This window comes from Rhinolophus sinicus, linkage group LG07, assembly GCF_036562045.2.
Source record: "Rhinolophus sinicus isolate RSC01 linkage group LG07, ASM3656204v1, whole genome shotgun sequence".
NCBI lineage: Eukaryota > Metazoa > Chordata > Mammalia > Chiroptera > Rhinolophidae > Rhinolophus > Rhinolophus sinicus.
Genome location: NC_133757.1, coordinates 4,672,678 through 4,698,714, shown reverse-complemented (window position 1 = coordinate 4,698,714; position 26,037 = coordinate 4,672,678). Strand labels below are relative to the sequence as shown.

Here is a 26,037-nt window from a genome sequence, read left to right as displayed (position 1 = left end):
CATATATAAAAATAATGCGAGCATTAGTGGATTAAACATGATACACATTTGATGATTCCCCGGGTCCGCCTGACCCTCCACACCATGTAAGGTGTCCATTTGCGGTCTGAGTCTGAAGACCTGGGCCAGCTGAGGCCTTGGCCAGGCGGCTCTGTGCCCTGGACAAGCTGTTCAAGCTCGCTGAGGTCCTGTTCTTCTGCTCGGTGTTGGGGATGGCATCTGTCTTAGGGGTTCTTGGGAGCCTCTTGGGAAGCAGAAGGTACGCTGTAATCCGAGAAGACGCAAATGGTGCGACAACACTAACTACCACTGTTCTCCAGGCATCCCTCCTGCCCACCAATTCAGGATGCAGTTCATCCTTACTCCAACTCGGCAAAGCAGGTCTTCCCTCCACTTTACAGGTGAGGAAGCTGTGGTCTCGCAGTTCAGTAACTTACCTCAGGTCTCAAAGGAAACAGGTAAGATACTGGGGGCCTGAGTTACGGACAGAAGCAATAGATTTCTATTCTCCGCAGATCTCCAGTCGCGAATGGCAAAGTGGGGCTTGTATTTTGACACAAATGCCCAGTGTGTGGCTTCCGCGTACCTTCTAGTCCCTGAGCCAGCAGCGCCAGCAGCATCTGGGAACTTGTCACACATGCAAATACACATGTAATTTTCATCTGAATCAGAAATTCTGGGGCTGGGCCCAGAACTGTGTGCACTGTCACAGGCCCCCCAGCTGACTCTGGAGCTCATTCGGGAGTGAGGGCCACGGACGGAAGGGCACACACGCGAGAAGCCAAGGCCGCCATGTGTTTCAAGGCGTTGAGGAAGCGTCGCAGATCTAATACAGGACACCCAGTGAAATCTGCATTTCAGATCAAAAATGAAGCCTCTTTTGGGATATGTCCTGCGCAGTGTTTAGGATATACTTACACTAAAGATGATTTTGTTGATCTGAAATGCAAATTTAACTGGGCAGCCTATAGTTTTCATTTGATAAATCTGGTTCTCTTTTCTCCCTGGTTATTTGATATTGTGACATTGTGAAATCCTTTCCTTAGGGACCAAGACTGGCTCCTCTTTCCCCAACAGACTTCGTGCTGGGTACCAGCATGATGGAGTTGTTACAGATGCTAGGGGGCCACATGGAGACAAACCCAGGAAGGTCCTGTCATGGGACAAGCTTCCAGGAAGCAAAGCTGACTACAGGCTGTGGAATCAACACTATACCCCACTGCCCAGAGGTCCCAGGGCATGCAGCCATCACTTCCTGGCATTGCCAAACCAAAGGGATGTAGGTAATGAGCGGAAAACCATTCTCCCAAAGTCCCAGGTTTCTGTAGGGAATGGCAGATTGAAACTCTAGTTGGGGTTTCTTTAGCAAAGCACGATAAGTATTTTTACAAGCAAAGAATCTTAGAGCAATGTTTACAAAGTTGACTCTCGAGAATTAGATAAAAGTGTTCCAAGGTCAAAGAAGTTTAGGGAAAATAAGGTTAAGCAAATTTAAGTAGCCTTCATTGTTACAGGACTTATCAGTGCCTTTACCATACATCGGGCATTGTAAAGGAACCTGAAAGGATTGGTCTTCCTCTGAAATGCATTTGGGATAATCAGCAGCTTGAGGATACTAGGGAGAAAAGTGACAACCACAGAACATAAATAGTTATTCTCAGTTTTCAAAAGATATTTGTGGTAATAGATTACACACACACACACACACACACACAAACCTGGTGTACTTTCTCCATATTTTCTCAAAATGTGTATGCATGTTTTAAATGGCAGGTTTAGATACTCCTTTAAAGGAACTTTAATAATAACAAGGACTCAAATCACACCTTCCCAATAAAACAGTGACATCTAGTCCAACTCTGAAAGACTAACTATGGATCTGAGAGTCAATATTTGCTCCAATTCCAGGGTTTCCAGCATTTTTTAGAGCCACAAAATATGGTGATTTGTAGATGATGAATAAACTCTCATTCTCATTGCCAAGTAGATTTATAGCCTTAGTGTCACCGCATGGTTTCTTACTGAAGTACGCTGTAGCATAAGAGCGCAATCACTTGGAAAGTAAAATCAAGGCAATTGGGAAAAGGAATCTTTCATGCAGTCTTTTCCCTTGTCAGTCCGCAGTTCTGGTGGGTTAATTTTAGTGGAAATACCCTGTCCTCGGCCTACTGCTAATCAATGGACAGAAATTGATCTTTTCTTCCCATGTTTCTTAAAGGTCCCCAACACAAGACCTCTAGAGTCGGTCTGGGAAGCACACTAATAACAGTGTCTTCGAACCCGGGAAACGATCTTTTAGCTAAATCACGCTTCTTGTGTTCTTTGTAAACTGATGAAGTAACAATCTACTTTTATCTGATAAGCACTTTTTAAAACTCTTTTGTGAGTAATATTGGGAGAACTGCCCCCAAATACTCATTCAAATGTTTTATGGAAAAACATTCACGAGATCGGATCAGGCAGTTGTGGAAGGATGTGGCCAGTGTTTGGCTGGCTGTGTGATAAGCAGCACAGTTTTATTACTGCGATGACTTCCCCAGCCATCTCCTATCTGCTGGGTCACTTCTCTAGCTCGATGCTCTGGGAATGCAAATTAATTTTAATACTTGCTCCAGCCAAGAATCATCAACGAAGGCCGCTGTGCTGGAGAAGCCATGCCTTCCGGAAAACTCCATTCCTCTACTGATCCGTGATTTGAATGACTCGTACTTGGCTCACCTTGGCGAGTGTGGATAATGCAATTCAGATGAACACTGTCTGCTTTGCTACACACAGCAGGGCTTCCCAGACTGACCTAGTGTGCTGTGTGCACACTGGCACATACGATCTGGGATGGTCTGTCCACCACACCCCCATGACAATAATCCAAAATGAAGAAGGCAAGAAGGCAGGGGATCTAGAGGGATGCAAGAGCCCTGAGTCCTCCAATGGAAGAGACTGGATGGGAGTAGTCAGGAAGGGCTTCATGGAAGAAGGGTTTTCTATCCCATCACAGGTTAAGAGGACAACCTGGGAGCACCATGAGGAAGACCATGGCACGCAGAGGGGAATAGGGGGACAGAAGCAAGGCAAGCTGAGCTGTGTTTGAGCACTGCCAGGCTTTCCAGCCAGCTGCAGTAGAGGGTGGGTAGAAGTAGTGATTCCGGATGAAGCAAGTGATGGACTGAGAACTGAAGTTACCACACAGCCCACATCTTGCATTACAGGAATCAGAAAAGCGCCTGGGGCTTCAGAGATGTGGGAAGAGGTTGCAGTTGAGAGGGGCTTGTGGGGTTAGGCGGAAGTCAGAGAGTAAGAGGGACAGATAAGGCTTCAATCGGGGTTTTGGGGACCCTGATGGCGAATGTTACCAGCAAATGAGACCACCTGGGAAGGGTGGGGGTGGGCAGAGTCAGGCTGGGAGGGGTCTGGGCTGCTGGGTGGGGATAGAATCCAGGGAGACTGAGAGGCTGGACCCCAGTGCAGTGGGGACCATGAGGGCGAGGCTTAAGGAGCTGCAGTCAGAACAGGATAAAGCCACAAACTGGTCAGAGGGACAGTGAGGGCTACCACTGACCGAGCACCTGGTACCTGCAGGTGCTGTACCTCAGACTGCCCTGCCTGTGGGTGCTTATGCTACATGTGGGGCTACCCCTATGCTTACCACATGCTTTCAGTCCCCCCTGCTGCAGAGTCACCCTGCAAGGTGGAAGCAGAGACCGATTCTGAGACACTAATTCCAGGTTGTGACTGGCCTTTGAGCGACCAAGCCTGGGATGCCCAGGAGCCCTGATGCGGCCCTGGGAAGCTCAGGTGACGTGAATAGGTGGAGCCCTGACCTGAGAGGGAGAGAAAGGCCCTCAGCCTGGTGAGTCCGGGCCTCAGAGACGCGAGCAGAGCCCATCTCCTGCCTTCCTCCTGCAACTCCATGGAGCTCATCTCTGCTCCACAACTTGGCGGTCACCACGTTCCACTGATTCTGCCACCCAAAGACCTCAGGCCTCTGTCACTTTCTGCCTTCCACTGCCCTTCCCCCGGGGGACCGTCGTCATACTTTGCCTGGAGCTATGCTATGCAATCCTGCCTGAGCTTTGGACCTCAGAATATGGTTCAACTTGAGAGTAGCACATACAATGCCTTTTAGCCCCCATCTCCCTGTCTGCTCCAAACCCCCATTTTACCGTCCAGCCACAGCTGAGCTAAGCAGCCCCAGGACCTCTCACTCCTGTGATTCTGCCTCCTCACTCACCACCATCCCACTCTCCCCACCCTGCACACCATTCATCTGCAATATCTCAACTTATCCTAAGGTCATTGGAGGTCTCCTCCATCAGGAGACATCAATATCCCATAGGCAAGAACAAGTCCATCGCCTGTGGGTTGCCATGGTAACCCAGCAACACTCCTTTCATGTCATTTAGCACACCCCAAGGTCATTGCGTCCTTACCTGCGTGTTTTCCCCATGATTTGGGGAGGTGTGCGAGACCAGGGACTGTGCTTGGCCCAGAGTGGGCTCTCAAGACAGGTTTGTAAGCAATGGATGAAGACGTTCCTTGTGTCACTGCTAGGGCCATGTGAAGGGGACTCACAAGGCTCCCGGGGACGAAAGAGACTTATGGGTTAATTAGCTTTGGGAATGCAGGCAGCTGCTGACGAGCTAGTCAGCAGAGACAGGCTGGGGCTGCAGGCAGGACCTTTATAATGCTACCTCCTCTCCGAAATCCCAATTGTCATAAAAACCTTCCCGTCTCAAGCACAATTAACACTCACACACTTCGCAGGCACCCTGGGCCTTAAAGACGGCTCAGAATGCACTGGCCAACAGGAAGCACAGCTGACCCTCAGCCCTCGCAGTAATCGTCCCTGCAAGTCAGGCGCTGGCTGTCCCTGCAGGCCTTGCCCAAGTGGGCGTCTGTCAGCTGCCAGAGCTCCCACCTGAACCTCTCAGGATTGTTCTGGAGCCAAGACTGCGGTGCAAGCCCTGGTTGGAGGCCGCTGGCTCAGCTCAGAAAGCGATCCAGTCTCTCTAACAGACGTCTTGACACTGTAGCCAGGGCTCGTTCACGCATGGGATTTATGGACTAATTTAGCGTGTAAGAAAAACATCTGCATCTCGCTTTTATCATCCTGCCAGCAGACAGGCTGAAGACAAGATGTGTACTGCAGACTTGTTTAATGGGGCCTTAAACACTGCCCTTCACTTGCCCAGGCTCACACGAGGCTTTGGTTTCAGAATTCGTCTGATTTAACGGACCTAACACAAACAAACATGAGCATGAAGCTCTCATCAACACATCAATACCGCAGGGACAGGCCGAGCGGCCGTGAAACCCCCGCACGCAAGTCCCAGAGCATTGCAGTCATCGGGACGGTCTCGGAAGTTGAGGGAGGAAAAGGCACCTCAGTTATTTAAGACTACTGACTGGGTCTGGTCACCTTTTATTCTATACAATTTTAAGACTTTCACGTAGAGGAACGTGAACTTGTAAGGGTATCTGTTTAGGGCAAAACCCCACAGGACGATGTAGTGGGTAGAATTGTGTCTCCTCCAAGAAGATCCATTCATGCCCCATCCCTGTATATGTGAGTGGCTGTTTGGATGTAGAGTCTTTGCCTATGTACGAAAGTTAAAACGGGGTCAGACTGAACCGGGATGGACCCTAATCCAATGATTAGTGTCCTTAGAAGAGGAAATTTGGACACACAGACACACAGACACAATGAGGGGCCACTGAAGATGGAGGCTGAGATCAGAATGACACATCTACAAGAAACGCCAGAAGCCACCAGAAGCCACCAGGGGCTGGAAGAGAGGCACAGGATGGATTCTCCCAGGACACCTTGATTTTGGACTCTGGCCTCCTGGCTATGAGAGAATACACTTCTGTTATTTTAGCCACCGAGTCCCAGGAAATGAATGCAGATGCCGGAGGCGATGGTATTCCAGACCACCCAGGGCCCGTAGTACAGCACAGCTGGCCCAGGGGATGAGGAATCCATCATGTAAGTTCCCAATGTCCCTGGGTCTCCATTTCTTCCTACACAAGGAAGCCCCTCAGACACTACGTTTTGTCACATGTGACTAGAATGAGCTTTAAAGCAGCATTGCTTTATAAGGGCTGACAACACATTTGTTAACCTAACCGTTTTTATCAAGCAGGATTTTCTTGAGGCCAAGTAGCCCCCATGTCACAGGCACAGCCAGTGGAGGCCCCAGGGGACTCCCATTGCGGCTGACGTTTGGTTCTCACAGCAACTTCAGAAGTCAGCACCTGCATCCGCTCGGGGGGTGCTCTCTGTTGAGCCAGAGACGAGACAGCCCCCACCTAGACCCTTTATCAGCCAGTCGGCTCACACTGCTGGCAAGTCACATTTGCATGTGGCGGAATGCTTTGGCACAAGCATTTTGCTGATTGCGCTTTCTTAGCTTACTGCAAAGTGTCACTGGGCAGGAGTACCAGGTGTTTGGCTAAATCCTTCGCCCGGAGAAGGACGCATTCAAGTTTGCCCTTGCCAGGGTCTTAACTCCCCCAGCGATGCTGGGTGGATGAGGGATACAGCCTGCACGGACTGTGGACGCTAGGAGGAGTCCTATTACAACACCCTTTGTCCTCTGTCCCCTAGGCCCCCTGAAAGATCTGGGTAATGTTTGCTAAGCTGCATTTTATTGAATATGGTTATTTCCCCAGAGGACTTTTATTCAGAATTATACCCATGATTTCACCTTCTGGGGGCCAGAAGAAGGTTTTCCTAGGAAGAAAGATCTTAATCCCCTATCCAAAGGAACACAACTGAGGTTTCCCCAGACCTCCAGATTTTAAGACTTGAGTTGGCAGGCCATCAGTATGTGCGCTGCTGTCCACCATTTTTGCCCTTGTCTCTCCTTGTTATTCTTGCTGGTTACATAGTCTGTTTACAAGCTCCATGAAGAGAGGGCTGGGCACAGTCTTGCTCACTACACTCTCCCAGCTCCCAGTATGGTGTCTGGCCCAGAGAAGGCTCCTAGTATCTCCTTCTGTAATGTGTGTGTGAGTGCCACCCCTTGCGGGGTCAGCGTGACACTGCGCCTGGAAAGCTGGCCCTCCATTTTCTGAGCTCACAGCAGGCACGGGGTTTTGAGATGACGAATGTTGATGTAGACAAGCTGGAGTCAACCTCTCACCCTGAGATCTGTTTTGCAATCTCTAAAGGGCAGTGCGGGTCTCTGGCAAATATTTGTCAGGAGCCAAGAATCTGAACTCGCACCCTGGCTGCTACAGTGCTGTGGCTTCCTTCCCAGTTAGCACGGTAAATTTGTGCCCCAAGTTATTCCTGCTGAATTCAGTGCCCATATAGAATCTCTCGGAGTGGGCTGGCTCCCAGAGCAGCCTTTATGATAAGGAGGCTCGGGTACTGGGAGCGAGTATGTGTCCCGCGTACATCAGTGGCATCATTTGGGCCACCACCTCGGGGGCAGGTTCCAGCCCTGAGGATCCCCCAGCCTCCCCGGCTCCCCGAGCTTACCACTAAGAGGATGGGGGATGGTGAACTGCTTCCTGTGGGCGCGGATAGGAAACGGACTCTGCTTCTGGCCCTGGTCCCCCTTCCGCTGGGCTCTCCTCTGCTGCACCATGTGCTCCAGCTTCTTCAGCCGCTCTTGCGAGCGCGAGATGAACCGAGGGTTACGGACTTCCAGCGCTTCCTGATTGGGGCAAAGAAAATACTGGCTGTTTAAGAGAAGTGACGCAGAAAGACCGCACATCCATCTGACGCATCAAGAAGCAGACCAAAAGCACGGCATTTGGAGACCAACAGCGACAGTGCACAAGCTCGTCAACGTTTTCTCCCAGCACCTCATGTGAGCATTGTCACAGACCTGTTGGTGACGTGGGTCCTGGCAGTCTGTCCTTGCCGAGGAGCCCACTGCAACATCAAGGTTATGTGTGCAAAGGCCACGCCGACCCACTCGCTCCTCCACCCTGACAGGTAACTCATGCCTAACAGACCGAAAGAGGAATGCCCTAAATCCCACATTCCACAGACACATGAGTGAGGAAGGAATGGAAGCATCATGTGTCACCTGCCTCTGCAGGGCTGGAAGCCTTAAGAAGCACAGACCCAGATGACCCACCTGGCGCAAAATATGAGCCTTTTCAGGAGAAACAGGAATTGTGCCTAAGAGAAGCAATGTCTCGTCCCAGGCAGAAGGAGCTGGCAAAATATCTTGGCCCACGCAAGATGATTCTGCAAGCTCCACAGAGGAGGCCAGAATCCCCATTATTTTCACTTGGGCCCTGTCTCTCACTGCACTCCCCGCTCCATGCACTAAGCCATCCACACAGGTCAACTGAGAAGAATAAAGGTCACTGACACATTCTGATCCAGACGCTGGGCCAGGGGCTTTGGGTGTAGTCGTGGTTTCTGGGAATCCGCACATTGATCCCAGAAGACAACTCTACGTACCCTTGTTTGACGTGCAAAAGCTGAGGCTCATTGTCCTTTGGTAGATCACGTGCTGACCCCCAGCTGTGGGAGCCCATGTTTTTCCCACTGCCTTTCCCTGCCTCAGCTTCCCGTTCCTTGAAACCCTCTGGTTGAGTTGTCTCCCTGGCGTACTACCCCAGCCACACCCCCCAGCTCGGGGCCCAGCTCTCCCTGTAAGCTCCGCGGGGTCTCCCCTGCAGCTTGAGCACTGTGGTACTTCAGAGACCACACAGTGCAGGAGTGACACGCACGTTCACCTCCACGCTGGGTCATGAGCTCCTGTGTGGCTGGGCCGTGTCTCATCCACATAGTATCCCTCCCAGCCTATGCCCAAGCTCTGCACATAGTAGGTTCTCAGCAAAGGCTCTCTGGAGGCGCCACCCCATCCCTCTCCCAGCCCTCTGGGAGGTCAGAGTTCCAAGGAGGAGGGCAGCTGGGGCACCATCTGTGTCACGGACAAGCCCCTGGCAGCCGTGGCAGGAAAGGAGTGTTCTTGGCCAGCTGACCTCCACATGTGCCAGCCCCTAGGTACCAGGCACATATCACCGGGCCTGGAGGGATGGCCCCTAGGAACGGCCTGTTGGCCCAGGTGTGGCTCTGCCTCGGCAGCCGGCCCTGAGGCTGGAGGCTTAGCTGCTTTGGGGCCCCATGAGTCTCTCCCATAGGCCCAGCCGGGTCCCAGGGGTCCAGGGACTGGTGATGGAGCCATGTCCAGTTTCCAGGGTGGTTTACAGCATATCAAGTGCCTTCTTGGAAGGTGTGGCTGGCAGCCCACTGTTAGCAAGGGCTTTCTGTGAGGTTGTTTGCTCTGCTAATTGTTATACTTCTGTGTTTTTTTGAACTTTAAAAAATGTGCACATATTACTTCTATAATCTGGAAAAGACACCAAACGAAAGTGTCCGTATCTTTGAACTCATGGCTGCATGGCTTTGGGTGCTTCCAAAGGCTTAATGTCGTTAGCTAAAGATGGGGTTAGAGGGACTTCTGCCTCAAAGGGGTGCCCCGAGGATGGAAGGTGCTGATGCCTATGCAGTGACCTGCCCAATGCTTGGGGCACCCATGACTTCAACAAATGCTGTCATTGCTACAATCACTGTCACCATTGATATTATATGACCTCATTCTCACCAGTGGAGTCGATACCATTATCTCCTTTACTCACACTGTGAAACAGAGGCCCAGGGAGGTTAGGGCACCGGCCCAGAGTCACACATGAAGCCACCATGAAGGGGAGTCAGGTCTCCAGCCTCAGAAACGAGAGTGAGGTCGTGTGACTATGGACTCCCCAGGAAAGATTTTCTCTTGGTGGGAATCAAGCCTGGTCACGCAGAAGGCCTTACCTGCAAGGTCAAGGAGCTTGCAGATGTTTGCTGGCACTCGGAACAGTTTTCCTGCAGGTCGGGGGTGTCTGGTTCCTCGGAAGGTGCTGGCGCGGGCGCCGCTGGCTGGGGTTCAGACGAGGCAGAGTCCTCCCTCTGTTTGCATTCCTTTATTTTTACAACCAAGTCACAGCATGTGTAATCTCCTAGGAGAGAAGATTTAGAATTCCATTTAGAGGGCACCGAGTGGTTTTTGCCTAGTTCCTCAACACCGTTAGGTACAGAAGACAATTTTGAAAATAGAAATGCCAGTGGGTTATTAATGGGGCTCATGAAGCCAATGACATCACAGCCCCCCTGGCTGCCCTGGCCCCAGAGAAGAATGTCTGCCAGCAGCCAGACTGGACGACCAGCTAATTACGCCATGGAGGTATCCCCTTGGCTTCTGTGGATCGAGATACCTTTCCTCACAATGAAAAGAAACTTTTCTAGTCTGTGCTTCATATTAAGTGTGTCCTGTACGACTATGACAGTTTGGTTGTTTGGGGACAGAGTATTAATTCACCTTATGTTTGCTACATTAACGATGTAAGAGGGAGGGACGGTGTTCAATTATTTATGCCTCCCCTGCATGTGCCAGGGACAACCGCTGGCTTTACAGTCGTAATGAGGATGCTCTCTCTCTCAAGACTGGATTCAGTCTCATCCTGGGGGCATTTTGACATTTTTTTGTGGAAAAGGTCGGGAGTGAGTTGATTCAACAGCACTCCCTGCAGGGCGGGCTCTGGGTGTGGAAGGTGCATGAATACATACTCACTGCCCACCGCTGACCAACTCCTCCGCCTGGAACACAATGTCCTTTCAGCCTGTCCTAGGCCACTCTTTGTGTCTGAGTCCTCCTGCCCACCCCCCCGGCTCTCCCCACCACATGTTCCCCAAACACAGCCTACCAAAGCCCCCCAGTTCTGAAGCTCACAGCAGCTTTCTCAGTCCTCGCCCACACGCTCTCCTACCTCCACAAAGCTGCTTGGATTCCTCCACCTGGTGACTCCTACCACCGGTTGAGCCCCAAATGCTCAGGAAGCCACGTCCCCTCCCCAGGGCAGGCTCCGTCCATCCCGCCTCCTGTGTGGCACACACTTCGCACACTCAGCACCTACTAGGCGGGGTCTTAATGGGATGTTTTCACCCCACAAGCCTGTGACTCCCTTAATGGCTGGGCCATGTCATGGTCACCCTGGATCTCTCCACAGCGCCCAGAGGAGCTGACTCTGCTGGGAGTGGAGATATGGCCACTTGGAGGTTCCCATGGTCCCGTGAATGTCTTAGCTGAACCCCCTGCTCTAAACCCACTGTTCACTCCTGGGTCCTCTCTGGTCTGGACCAGCTGTCCTATCTCCAATCAGAACCATCAATGTTCCCTGGTACCTACAAGCCCTACAAACAGACCAGACTTTCCCTGGCTTGTTCATGGTCCATGTTCCACCTCCAACTAACACTTTTGATTCTCTACCGACAATACACTACTTAGAAGTTCTCAAGTTATTTTCTCTCATTCTTCTAAGCATTTACTCCCAATATTTCTGGAGGATTTTGCTGTGGCTCCCCCCATTGCTGCCTGAGTCCTCCGCACTCGCCCTGACATCCAACCCCAAACCCCCTCCAGCGAGAGTTAGCTACACCTCCCACCCTACTGTTTCCATGTCTTTTATGAACCTTTATCCTAGCTCACCTGACACACAGGGAAGCCACAGCGTCCTTACTCCTTCCCCATCACCAGCCCCAGCAACCCAAGTGCCGTCAGCCCTAACAGACCCGCTTTCCTCGGTGCTCACAGCTAAGCTTCGTCCGTGTATCGTGCGAGTCTCCATTGCTGTGATCCCTCTTCCCAGTGACACTGGCTGGTCCCCATCCCCAGCCTTGCCTCTCCCGTCGGACCTCCACCTTGTCCAGAGTTCCAAGTGGAATTATTTTGATCAATTACCATAAATTTTTAACTGCTAAAATGGAAAACTCTTCAATCAGATATTTTCCTTTCTGTCCTTATCCATAGCTCTTTGGGAAAAAGCACTAGAGTAAGAGAAAATCTAAATTTCCCCATTGGCATGACCGGGTGCTACAGATCTTTTTTCTATTTTATTCTTGTGTTCTTGAATAGTTCAGTGCTCACTGCAGTGTTAGTGGGGTCAGCCACTGGCCTTTGGAACAGTGATGGCTTGGTTTGAATTCTTGGTCCCCTCCCATGTGACAGGCTGACATTGGGACCTACCTCAAGGGCACTGTGAGGGCCAGCGTGCTCAGCTTGCTGAGTGTAGGGCACAGGTGGGGGCTGGCACCTCTCAGCTGTTATCCCTGTTCATCAGGTGCAGAGGGACACAGTCAGCCTGGTGGCCTGCCACCTACAGAGCGGCCACGTCGGCATCTCAGACCTTCCCTGACTAAGCCTGAAAGCCTGCTACACACGTGGGATGGCCTTCTCAGCCTCGGTGACACTGGCCTTGCACGTGGCAGGGCTGGGGATCCCTACCCCACGCCGAGCTGCCATTTCCGTGCTTGGGAGGTAGAACCCACCCACCATTTGAACCGGCCGTTCCTGCTTCCCACCCCTGGCACAGCTGGGCAGCTGCATAAGGTGGTCGTGTAAACCAGGGCCCAGGGAGATGCGGTACCGTTTTTCATATGAATATCAGTGAGGAATCATTTCAGCCCTATCTCCCTCGCTCCTTACCTCTGGGGAACTCTCTTCCTATCTGAACACCACTGTCTTCCTGTGGAGCTGTGCATAAATCTTGTAAGGGGCCAAGAAACCCAGGTAAAAGGAGGCTGGGTTTCAGGAAGCTTTGCTGTTGAGACTCTGCGGGCTCAGAAATGTCGCTAGACTGACAGTTGTTGCTTGGAGAGCTACGCCCATCGGGAAGAAAATCTTTAACCAGCTCCTGTTCCACTGGGCGAGCAGACAAAGTCACACGTGCGTCTTGCTGCTGCTCGCTGCTTCCAGAAAATACCTTTGTTTCTACTAAAAATGAAATGAGAGTTGTACTCAAAACATCTGACAAATGCACAGTTATCATCCTGACCTCTGGACACTACGTCACGCGCTCCCTGAGACAGGTAGGTCACTGCGGGGCTGCGTCTGGAGAACGGGGGCCACTGGTGGCCAGCGTGCACGTGCTCTGCTAGCACTTAACACACGGCTGTCACTCCTGATAAGCCTTCCCCTGGAGTTCACTTGGAGGCGCCATCATATGCACTGCTCTCAAGTTCTAGGCTGTAAACAGCGTGCTCGCTGGTGCCCTTTGGGAACTCACATGACCTTCTTGACAACAGGCAACGGAGTCAAGCACACTGACTCGGCACCAGGTACCTGGGTTCAAATCCCATCTCCACCATTATCAGCTAGTGGGCGTCATCTATAAAATCGAGTCATTACTATAATGCATTAATATTAAGTATTATTGATTTAATTTTATTATTATAGTATCTATTTTTATAATAAGCATATATATTAATAAACCATATAGTTATATACTTTATATAATTACATTTTGTATATTGACATATTTATATTGTTAATATAAATATTAAATGTTAAAGTTAAGGTAATAACACAATATATAATGATCTGTGTCAGGTGCTTAGTTAGCATAGTATCTGACACGTAGTTAGCATTTACTAAATGCTCGTTATTATTATTCCGGAAACACTGATGCAGGGTTACGTACTATGGCAAGAACAGAGCGGGGAGGTAATTTATCAGTGTGCACACTTCTAACAAAGCAGTGGATCTAAAATGTGGACAACGCGTCATTGCTCATTACCACACAGTAATATCAAAAGTCTGGGGACCACCTCCACCCATCAGTAGGGGGCTATTCGATAAATTCCAGCACCTCCATGCTTTGCGGTGGTAAAAAAAAAAAAAAAAAAAAGAATGAGGCAGATGTTCTTGTGTCCACGTGGAATAAAGCAAAATGAAGATACGTTATCACGTGAACAAAGCAAAATGCGAGATAGCATGTCAGGTGTGCTTCCTCAGTAAGTGCTGATATGCTCAGAATATCTCTGGAAGGACCCAGAAGACGCTGGAAACAGTGTTGCCCTGGGTGGGGGGACAGAGCGGGGCAAGGCAGGACCAGGGACTGGTAGTGGGAGAGAGACTTCCCTCTCACTGCTTCCCTGTTTCATACTCTTTCTGTTTTACGTTTTTCTTTCGGCATACTCTATAAATTTTAAGGTGTTATGCATTTTAATAAGGCAGGGACTCATCTCTGCATATGTTGATGGGGACGGCCCCCCCTGGGGGAGAGAGCCACTGTTGCCAGTGGGGTGTGCCCAAACCTCCTCATATATTGGGGCAGAAAAACTGTCCTGGGGACCCTTGGAATAATCAAATCTCTTAGAAGATTCTTGCTATATTGTCTCAAATGTCTTATACACAAAAACAAAATGAACCCACGACGACCTGGCATTGATTATAATGGTGACCTCTCTTAAAATGTCTCAGTTGTCTGCAATTTGTTCTCGCCCCTCTGTCCCTGAGGCCTGCTATCCCAAACAACGGGAACAGGCTGAGTGTGGTGCCACCATGCAAGGCAGAGGGAAGAACACAGAATCCAGAGGGTCCCCTCAATGTGCTTTCTGGCCATGGGATCTGAGGCAGGCCGGTCAACAAGGGGTAAACTCAGCTTTCCATGTTCTGACAAAGAAACCAACCAAATATAGATAAAGTACCTTTTGGGTCTTGGAGCTTGTACATGGAAATTACTCAAAATAAAAAAGGCTGTCATTAAACCTTCTCATTTGGACAGGGGTCTCCTATTGGCTTTGTTAATTTGTACAGAAATCTCTTTCCAAAATTTGATTTCAAAAACTGTCAATTCTGTGTATCTCTGAGTCTATTTCTGTTTTGTTTGCTCATTTATTCTGTTCTTTAGATTCCACATATAAATGAGAACATATGGTATTTGTCTTTCTCAGTCTAATTGATGGTTGTTAAATGGGAGGGTGGGTTGGGGGATGGGAGAAAAGGTGAAGGGATTAGAAAGTACAAATTGCTAGTCATAAAATAGGGGCTTGTGAGATACAGTATGAGTAATATAATCAATAATGTTGTGAAGATCATGTAGGGTACCAGATGGGCACTGGACTTACCAGGGGGATCAAGTCATAGACTGTAGATGCCTGACCACTGCTCTGTACACCTGAAGCTGATGTAGAATCACATTGAATGTCAACTATAATTAAATGTATATGTAAGTAAGTGTGTGTGTGTGTGTGTGTGTGTGTGTGTGTGTGTGTTCATTCATAGGATGTAAAGTACAGCACAGGGAATAGAGTCAATGGTATTGCAACAGCATATACGATATCAGAGTATCAGAGTATCAGAGGGGTAGTAGACTTGGGGATGGTTTCACTTTGTGAGGGGTGTAAATGTCTAATCACCAAGTTGTTTTGCACACCTGAAACTAATAATAAAAACTGTCAATCCTGTTTAAATATAAAATATCATAAGCAAAAAAGTCCTAAGATAGTTCTTCCTTTCTATTTTACTTCCTTTTATGAGAAGCTCTCTTAAAGAATCAAGAACGAAATCCATTATTAGTGACACAGTCCCAACCTGCTACTTCCATGCTGGTGTTAGGCTCTTTAACTCAATGTATTCACTTAGAGACGCGTGGAGATCTAACTACCTCTTTCTCTCTCTATCCCGTTACCTACCTATCAGTTACCTATCTGTCTGGTAGGTTCTTGTGTGACCGATTCTAAGTCAGATGTTCTCTTGTGACTCGAAAGGGTTAAAACGACTCCCAGAAAGTGGAAAGTAGTTGGTCTACTGGAGAAAAGAGAAGCATGCAGCCCAAGAAGGACTTTTCTGACAACTTGTTGTTGATCAGGTCTCTTTTTGTGGATTCTGAGAAGTACAATCGTCAGCCATGAACTCATCCTCAGATGGGCCTTCTCTAGGCAAAGAGGCATGGTTGTCTTTTCCCCATACACTCTGCATGAAGGTTGGAGTCAGTTTCCCTATTCACGCCCCAAGTTTTAAGCTGCATCACCCCAGTGAAGACCCATTGCCAGTGCAGGCTCTGCCTCTATTAGGGGAACATGAATAAAGAGGCTGCCTCTGCCATTTCCGTTTCTTTGACTAAAACTCAAAGCCTGCTTCCTGAGCCTGACTCTTGGAGGAGCTGGGGCACCACAGGTCTTTAAATAGTAACGTTCCCTCTATTCCCTTTTCCAAAATGCACTGGCCTATTGACTGGTATTCTTAGCTCAACTATCCAGCAAACTCACCTCTCCAGAACTGAGCTCCATATGGAGGGTGAACAAAAACCAACAAAAAACTCCTGCCCAACAGTCAGGCATTTCCTCAGTAAGCTCTCATCTTAGACTCAGAGAAGAGCTCTGAACCAAATGCCCGTTTATGCTTTCCTCACTCCCATTTTGATTGTTAAATGTATTATAATGTATTATTTAAAGATATTAAACAGAGCACCCATGTACCTTCCCAGATAAAGACACAGCACGTTCCCTGGGCTTCAGATGTCATGTCTGGGCCCTTTCTGGAGCACACTCATGCAGAAACAACCGCTCACTTAAATTGTGTGTTACTCAATTCATAGCTTCTGTCTATAGTTTTCCCACCTCTGTAGGTATCTATAAATAATCTACGTCCAACACCAAAAATCTGAGTAGAAAGTACAAAGCTGGTTATTTTAAGGTAAGGACGTCATTACATCTGTTAGACAAAAGCTGTCAGGAGAAGCGAGTTCAGCCGACTGGCTAGGCCACAGCTTCCCTGAGAGGAGACTGGATGTGGTTTGGAGGAAGACGGTACTGAGCCCTGAATGAGCCCTGAAAACGGGCTGACCACCATGGTCAGGCAGGGCTGGCTGGCAGGAGGAGGGTCAGAGGACTGAGTTGCTCTGGATTTCCTGTCCCTGACCTCCCCGTGTCCACTGCAGACCTTAGGGATAAGTTACAATAGGACACTTCGCTGGGGTGAAATGTGGGCTCTGAGCAGACCACGTGCAGGGCAGGGAGGGGACAGCAGGGGACTCATGGACCCAGCATCAAGCCCAGCTGAAAAGACACACAACTGTGGGCAAGGCAAGGGCACCACCAGCCCACACAGGCACAGAAGACAAATGGAGGAAAAGACACCCCTTCCGTAAGATATTTTACCTCTGTTAGTCAGAAAATACCAGGATGAACCCATTTGATAGAAATGTCACTTTCCTGCTTCTTTGCAAATATTAAGGTGACACCTAGCCTTCTCTATTCTTCGAGGAGCCCCTATTGAGCCACTAGCCCCCATTTGCACACAATTCTACTAACAGCAGCAATCTGGATACCGCAGGAAGTTAGGAAGCTGAGAGGCGTTGCTAAGGAGAGGGACCAATAGCGCAGCCAGACCGTCGGTGACATCGTAAAGGAAGACGATGAGGGCATGAGAACAGATCCACAAGCCCAGAGCAGAGCTGTGTGGGGACACTAAATAGCCCACGGCAGGTAAATAACATGTAGAACACATTTTATTAGATTGGTGCAAAAAGTAATTGCGGTTTTTGTAATTACTTTTAACCTTTTAAACCGCAATTACTTTTGCACCAACCTAATAGACTCATTTATCTCCAAATTCATTTAGAGTTTGGGACAGGTGTGCTGGTGTTGAAGCTGAAACTTCAGCTCCCTAGGACACCTGTCCAGCTGGAGAAAAATCTGCTCAAAGGTTTGGCGCTCGGCTCGGTGCACCTTCTTGCTTTCTTAAAACAGACTGAAACCAGGCAATCAACTAAAGAGACGTTTCTGAGCAAAGCAGGCTTCCTTGCATCCAAGGCACACATTTTCTTCCATGTTTCAATGGTCCTTCTGGTGATGCTTTCTCCCCTCAAAAGCTGGACCATCTCACAAACTGACCGTGACTTTGAAATACAGTAACTGAAGCGTGTGTCAGTGTGCTGGGTGGTCGATATAAAAATCCGTGTCTAAACCAACTACAGGGTTGGGCTCAGTGTCTCCGAAAGGTCCCGTGTTCCCTGCTGCCACCCTAAGTGGCCCCAGACTGCCCTCCACCTTCGGAAGGCTCTGTGTCTGTGTTTTATATACAGTTTACCCATCTCAGCCTCCTGCCTCACCTGTGGGCTCTCCTCTAGCAAACCACTGCAATGGCGGAAACCAAACAGGTGAGCTTGGTGTCAAGCAAATGGAAAGGCAGTCTGACTGGCACCTGGCGGGGAATCAAGGTCTCTCCTCGCTTGAGAAAGGACTTTGCTGTCCTCAAGTTTGGCCCTGAGACACTCAGGGGAACAAAGAGACCACTCCAGAGAAAGGGGGAGGCAGTAACCCTGGGCACTCAGTACTCCCTCAAGCGCTCTAGCAAGGGCTGCTAGCTTGACTTGTTCCTTGCACGAGAGAAAATTTCAAACTACCTGCAATTACAACACACATAATATATACACATATATATATAATACACATATACACACACACACACATACATACAAATATACACACATATACATACACACACATACACATATACATATACACACAGACACACACATATACACATACACATATACATACACACATATACATACATACATACACATATACAGATACACAGATACATACACACACACGTGATCACAGACTGGGCCTGAAGTGGGAGACACAGAATTGCCCATTTTATAATACTGCTGAGAGCTCAGATCACAGAATTCCCCTGCTCAGCGTTTTCAGGACCCTGGCTGTAAGGAATCCACTCTTTGGGGCATTTTGTGGGCTGGTGCCAGGAAGGAGACAGGCTCGCCCAACACAATACCTCCACTTCCTGCCTCTCCCAGTCAGTCTGCTCCTCCCTCCAATCCCAGTCAGACCCTTGTTTCCAGTACAAGATCTGGAAAGCCCATTTTAGGAAGATATAAATACCTCCCGGGTCCCAGGTCAGAACAGGAAGTGAATTCCAGAGCTGCAGGGTCCCGTGGAAAAGGCTCTGGGCTCCACTTCTCAGCCCCACTGGGACCCTAGGAGCACTTCCTGGCTGGGCTGACATCATCTTTCTGGTTTTCTCAGCGCTTTTTACAAACCTCAGTCATGTCAACCCAAACTCAGCTGGAAACACTTGGCCTGGGCGCATCTTCTTCTAAGAATGCTGCTCCCTTTGAGGAACTATTTTTGAGAGTCAGAATTGGAGGGACCCTCCAGGGCCTCTGAGGAGAAGCACATGTCACATGAAAATAGTAACAAAGAGTAAATCCAGCAGGCAAGGAGCATGACTTGGGGTCGTCAGACCTCAGTCAGTGTGGTGGGAATGTGGCCTGATGCTGGCTGGTTTTCTCTGCCTGCATCCATCCGCCATGATGACGAGGCTTAGACATTTCATGTCCTCTCATTGCCCGCTCCCGCCCCAAATGACCATCATTTCCCAGTGAAACAAACAAGTGGGATGGCAGCACACACTCCTCCAATCACTCCCATTGAACTGGGACCTTCTGAGTTACTTATTTATTGTCACTGAGACTAATTCGTAAGAAATAAGACATATTTAGTTTATGGGCTTGCCTCGAGAGACCACTTCGGTATGGAAAAATGCAAATATGTTGAACTGCTTCTTAAATGCTACAGTGAGCATTTGTGTCTAGTAAAAACATTTCCCTCATGCCCTAAAGAGGGGAGGGAGTTCTTTGTGAAAATAAACTCATCACTGTCTTATTGAAAATCGTCATTTTGCACCAACGTGGAGAAGGCAGAAATCACTAAGAATCACAAGTTGTTCCTGAACTGATGTCTAATATACGCGTCTGGGGAAAGGAGCGAGGCTCTGTCTTTCTAGCTGTCTCATGTTGGCTAGGAGAGGAGATAACTTCCTTCTGACATTTTAAATGTTCACTTAATACAGCTAAGCGTTGTTTTACATGAACTCGTCTCATCGGCAGTGAATTATACAGAATAACTGTGGGATGTGTGCTTTTCTTTCCCCTATCAACTCCCCCTCCCTTTTTGAGTCTAACTATCTAACTTATTCTTAATTTCAAGACGGTAGGGAAAAAAGATAGTTGATTGGTTTTCGTTAGGCTTTTAAAGCTCTAAACGCTCCACTCAAGATTTCCCAAGGTTTCTCTTAGGAAGGTAAGTGGCCACGTTTCATAGCCTCTGGTCCCAGTCAGTTCCTGCCACCTTTGAGCCATCCTTGTTTCTCATCTTGATGCCTTCCAAAGAAATCTTTTGGGTCAAACTGTAGAGGAAGCACAGCACCCTTTAAAAACTGCATTTACAGGCTGTCTTTAGGTTGCACCGGTGCTGGATAATTTAAGAAAAATGCTTAGTAAAATCATCATCGTTCACATCTTACCTGTTAGCGTTTGGGGAAGTGGTGCGAGGGGGTCCAGGGAAACTCTTTGTACGATTTTTTGCACCATTTCTGTTAAGTCTAAAATTAGTTCAAACTTAGATGTTTTTAAAAATGGTCATTTGTGAAAGGTCAGAAAAAACTTTCCACAGGAGCAGCTCTTCATATAGTTGAAAGGCACTTCTCAGTAACTCTGTAATATGACTCACTATATCTGCACTCTTTGACTCACCCACCAGAAATGGCAGAAACATGTTTGTAAAAGCCTGTGCTATGTTTATCAAACCATCTGGATGTATCTCAGCATGGTTCGGTTCCCATCACTCTGCTGCTGAGTAGAGATGAGTCATCAGCTGCTCAGAATGCCACCAGGGTCCCCTCTGCTCACAGGGCACCTGCACGGTCCGTCATGGAGGTCACCACAGATCCTCCCAGAATGGCCAAGTTTGCAACATGACGTCACTTTTCAGAAAGACAGAAATTTTTGCAATACAAAAGATGGAAAGAATTTGAAACACACACCCAGAGATCAGGGCTCTACTTCTGCCTGATTCCGCCTCCCATTTACCGTGTGACTGTATCCAAGTGACCCAGCCCATCTGGCCTCAAGTTAGTTATCTATACAATGGGATAATAATCATCCTGTGCTGTGAGGAGGAAATGGGACAAAGTGAAAACTCAAAAAGAATAAAGCACTGTGCAAAGGTGAGACTTTCATAGTTTGACTAGCCCTGAGGAGCCCGTATCTAAGACACAAATGTCAACAGTAATTGAAAACTAGATTTTTTTTAAGAATTAAAAACAAAGTCATCCTTAAGTGATATGAATAGACTTTGTCTCTCATTTCAAATCTAGGAAAACACATACACACGGGAGCTACAGGCGGGAAGACCTGTGTGGTCCTTGACCCACGTCTCACCCTCGTGTCCAAAGACTGCTTTTCCTGCCCACTTTGTCAAACTCACTAGATGAAGGCCAGTGAAGGTCAATGTGGGTTGGGGGCCGTGGCCATCTTACATGGTGGAATAAGAGTTGTCCTCTGGGTGGGGCAAACTGATCCATCTTCCGGGGCCCAGGGGAGGAGGGTGGTCTGCTCTCCAACCGCCCTGGCTCTGGTCTTGTCCCTTAAATGTGCAAGCCCCCTCCTGTGTCATGTCAGGGAGTTTTCTGCTGGGGAGCAGATGAGAGAGAAGCATGTGGAGCCAGCTGCAAGGGCTGGAAAAGATCTGAGCCCCTCAGGTGAACTTCAAGGGCAAAAATGGGCCTGAAGGGGTAACAGTAGCCCCTGCCCCTTCCGAACCTTTCCTGTGACCCTTCTCACCCTCAAAGATGCCCAGACCACTTCGGTCAGATTCAGCTGGAAACAAATACTGTGTTTCCCCAAAAATAAGACCTGACCAAAAAATAAGCCCTAGCATGATTTTTCAGGATGCTCGTAATAAAAAATAAGCCCTAATGTGTCTTTTGGAGCAAAAATTAATATAAGACCCGGCGTTATTTTCAGGGAAATACGCTAGGGCTTATTTTGTATTACAAGCATCCTGAAAAATCATGCTAGGGCTTATTTTCCAGTTAGGTCTTATTGTGGGGGAAACACAGTATCTGCACTGGGGTGGAGAAAGGGGAGGGGACTATGCAGTGAGATTTGTGCTAAAGCTCCACCGGACCCCAGGCACCAAGGTCAGCCTTCCAAGGTCAACCCATGCATACAGACATTCAGTTTCTCAGAAAAGTCCTGTTGCAAAGGGGCAAGCTCTAGGGTCACATAGATGTGCCCCGGAATTGGGGAAGGGAATGCAATGGGTATCAAGGGGCCTGGGGTTCCCAACAAGCGTGGCAGAGCCTGCCCATTGGGCCCAGATCTGGAGGAGGGCTTCATGATGAGCCAAAGAACCCCTTTCCCCCCAGCTGCTAATGTGCGCGCAGCAAGGTCTCCTTGTGGCCACAAGCCCACTGTTATTTATACACTTGGGGTGATTCTTTTCCTCTATGGAGAGGCCTTTCTCCCATTAAGACTAATGGGAGTCATGTGGCTGAACCGAAGGCATTTCATTTTCCAGATTTTCTAAAAATAAAATGTGGTGAAGGAAAACATATGCATTGTTTCTATTTGGGATTATAAAAAACACAAACAAAAAGGAAACAGAGATTCACTGCCCAAGAGATGCAGTTCGTTCTCGGTTATAATAGCAGATCAGTTGCTTGTAGTTAAATAGGTTTAGATGTGGAATAATACGAAAGCCTGCTCAGTTTACTATATGAGCATAGTTTGATGCCTTTTTATACCCTGAAAAATATACCCCATCTTTTCTTTGATGACCAGGATACTGAAAGGTTTTATTAGCTAGCAGACCATGGAATGGTCCTGTAGTAAAGGGCAAAATAAGAGCTGTAGTCCAGAAAATTTACTGTAAAGAAAATTACTAAAAAGGGAATTTTGTTTTCCTAGTGACTTTCATTATACATTTGTAATTATGTACGGCAAGGATTAAAAAATACTTCTTGGATATAATAAAATCACACTTAAAAACACAAATGTCCTTTCAAGTTCCATGTTTAAAGAAACGGCAGTGATAAAATGTTAATGCCAATCAAAATACTAAGAGCACCACGGGCCAAATTCAAAATGTCACAAAATAGCAACACTGAAAATGAACTTCTGGTCTGCCCTGTCTCACATAAGCATAGAATTTTCTAAAAGTGGCTAAAGTTGCTCAATCTTCTATTGGCATTAACGTTTCTAATTTTCCATCAGGCATCATTTCACTGTTTGCTTTATTTTTCCCATTACTTGAATTTGCAGGCATCTTTAAACATGGTCATGCATCCACACACAATTTGCTCCACTGCTTGGAAATCTACAGACACATCCAGTCTCTGCCTGGCAATGAAGGTTTTCCCCAGGGACCAGCGAACATACAGCAAGGTCTGCGCACTGCCTCATACATTTGAAAAGGATTGAGCAGACCTGAGCTAACAACCATGCTGTCCCTTAATGCAGTGACTTACTCACCCCCAAATCTAGGCAATACCTTGACTCCTTCCTTTCCTCCTCTCCACATGGAATCCATCACTCCTGTTAACTCGAACTCAAACCTACCGTGAGCCATGCACACTCTCCATCTCCTCAGATTACTCATCTGGGTGACTCTCCTGCTCTCTTGACTTCCCTGCTTCTACCTGAGACCTTGGGAAAATGGAAGTCCTCCACTTCAATCCCTCCCATGGCTTTCCACCCCCCTAAACTAAATCACAGTTCTCCCAGGGTGCCCTCGCTTTTGCCCACCTCCCTCAGCTCATGGGCCCCTCCTCCAGCCCCTTCACTGCCCAGTCCCACTGGCCTTGGTCTTGTCCCTGGAATGTGCCAGCTCCATTCTTTGTCATACTAAGGGCTTCGCACCTGTGGTTCCTTTTGTCTAAAAGGCTCATCCTCTTCACCTTTACAAGGTGGGTTCCTTCTTATCATAGAGATCTTGGCTGACATGTCACTCACACACAACTTCCCTGACCACGCCATGTAAGGAAGCCAACAGGTAGCCAACTCAATCACATCATCTGGCTTTAGTGCTCAGCGAAAGCTCTTATCACCTCTTGAAATTTCTCATGCTGATGCGTCTCTCTGTTGTCCGTCTCTCTCCACTCGACAGCAGGCTCCATGAGAGCAGGGGCCTTGCTTCGCTTACTGCCTCACATCTAGATGATACCTGGCACTCAGTAAACACTTGTCAAGTTACTCACACGTCATCGTGTCTTCAGCAGGGCTTGTTAGCCCATGAGGAGCCCAGCAAACTCCTGAAAATGCATTTGCCGATCAGATAATAAGAGAAAATGAAGAAATACAGAATCCCTACCCAAAAGTATCACCAGGGGAATGTGGACAGCTTCTTAGGGGTCAACATTAATTCAATAATTCCGAAGTATTTTTAGGTGCCTTATATGGTCCTGGTTCCCGCCATGAACTCAGCGTGTGATGTGAGCATAGAGACAGGGCTACTGGTCCCTCAGAGTGGGCAAGTAGGGAAGTTGTGAGAAGGGCAAATGCCTTACACCTGGGAATAATTCCATTCCCACTGTTCGGATTCTAGAGGAGCCTGGATGCTCTCAATTTCAATGGCCTCAAGGAAACACTGTTTTGAGACTAAGCCTAATTCCTAAATGACAGAGCCATTTTGCCCTCTTCTGGGCCTTGGTTTTTCCCGAGTCACTCACTCTCCTCAGGAGGGTGTAGGGAGCTGTCGTGCAGGGCGGCCTGCTGGGTCTCTGCTCCCGCTCCCCATACAAGAACGCAGGATATGGTGAGGCCAAAAAGGAACACCCACGGAGCCATAGGTAGGGGAGTCATACCACTACGGTCTCACTGGAGGCTGGGTTCACTGGACGTGCGACCTGCTGTCCGTTTTGTCTGCAACCCACCGGCGACTCTCTTTCGCTCTCCTCCGTAGCCGCAGCCGTTATATTAGCGGCTAATTGGCTAACTGGCTATAGCTGACGGCCAATCAGCCACAGCTGACGGCCATCTACTACCCGAGCCAGCACTCCTCCACGTGAGGCCGAGAGCCTGTAAACTACTCTCTGGGGCTCTGTCCCCACAGGAGCCTTGCTTGCCTTAACTGGGCTGCCATGTTGGCAGGTGCTGCAAATCCAGAAAGTGGGGCTGTGCGCACCCCAGCTCAGTGGGGACTGGACATGAGCAAAAATTCAAATACACAGACCTCACTACAACCATTTCACCATGGATGTTGGTTCCTGCCCTTTTCTACTCCCAGAAGTTTATAAACTAAGTGGCAAATTTGACCGATTCCAACTTCACATTCTCTCCCTGTACACTCTTAGCAGAAGCACAGATGGGTAGAAAATTAGACAAAAGCCAGGTGGATGGAAGAGTAGAAACAGAGACGCAAAGAGGTCAATTACACTTAGACTGAAATCGTTTCCTTCCTAACGAGCTAGGAGTTGTCGCTATGGCTTTCCCCTGGATTTAAAATTACACATTTTCCATTTCTGACATGACCACCAGTCTAGCCATGTGAGGGCAATTTTCAGGAAGGAAGCAGGAGATCAGCTTTACAGGCCGTGCAGCCCAGGCAGCAAACCCTGGGGTGTCGTTAGGGAAAACAAGATGGTCGGACTTTGTCTGAGATTTGAAGGGAGAGGGCATTTCCCTGAAGGAAAACATAATCCAAATTTTAAAGGGACGTTGCCCGGCCAGAAAGGGAGTTGAGGAACAAGTTCTGTTTGGGCGATCCTCAATGTTAACTTCCCTGCACCTGTGACATGAGGTACTCTTGCTGAATAACACGTAACAATATACAACATTTAGAAATGCAATGCGTTTCAAAATCTCCGTCTGGAAGATATTGTTGGCCAAAGCAACAGGATGCAAGACAGTTATGGTGTGTGCTTTATATCCCAATGAAGCTGTTATTAAATAAATCTTTCCAAAAGCAAGATCGTTCACCATGTTGATAGGCATGTGGCCGGCAGGTTTTGAATAAGGCGGGGCCAGCTGGGAGCTGCCCGGTATTACACTGAGAGCATTTCATGCTTAGCAGGTGGAGCCCGAGTGAAATACGCTGTTGCACGCTTAGCATGCTGGTCCTTGCTGGTCTTCTGACCTAGACTCTAATTTCCTTTGGTTGAGGAACTAATTCAACTCAGCTGCAGAGATGCAGGCTTTTGTGCTTTAAGTTTCGTAATGTAATTAATGATTCACATCCAATTACATCATGTTAAAAACCCTCTTCCAGTCCTTTCTCTACTCATCCTGGCCTCAGTGCCTGTGGGCTGGCTTGATTGGTGCTCAGGAGAAAAGCAGCAAGCTCATTTCAAGCATGGAGCTGAGCCTGAAATGATCGGTGATATATTATAAGTTTAGTGAAAGTTGTCTCAAAAGACACACATGCTTTTATTTGTGATTTGA

The 26,037-nt window shown here is 48.3% G+C and overlaps 1 protein-coding gene across 4 annotated transcripts in view; it reads right to left on the bottom strand.

Moving 5' to 3' along the window:
- Positions 1 to 26,037, bottom strand: part of LG07H10orf90 (linkage group 07 C10orf90 homolog) — a 190,261-nt gene that overhangs the window by 9,556 nt on the left and 154,668 nt on the right. For 3 of the 4 annotated variants that reach the window (XM_019728236.2, XM_074338815.1, XM_074338814.1), the window contains 3 exons: positions 12,492 to 12,779; positions 9,785 to 9,969; positions 7,484 to 7,661 (listed from right to left, as the gene is read on the bottom strand). In XM_019728236.2, coding sequence (XP_019583795.2) covers positions 7,484 to 7,661; positions 9,785 to 9,969; positions 12,492 to 12,779 — 651 coding nt within the window. The remainder of the gene's footprint in view (positions 1 to 7,483; positions 7,662 to 9,784; positions 9,970 to 12,491; positions 12,780 to 26,037) is intronic. The other variant, XM_019728237.2, reaches the window with a different exon arrangement.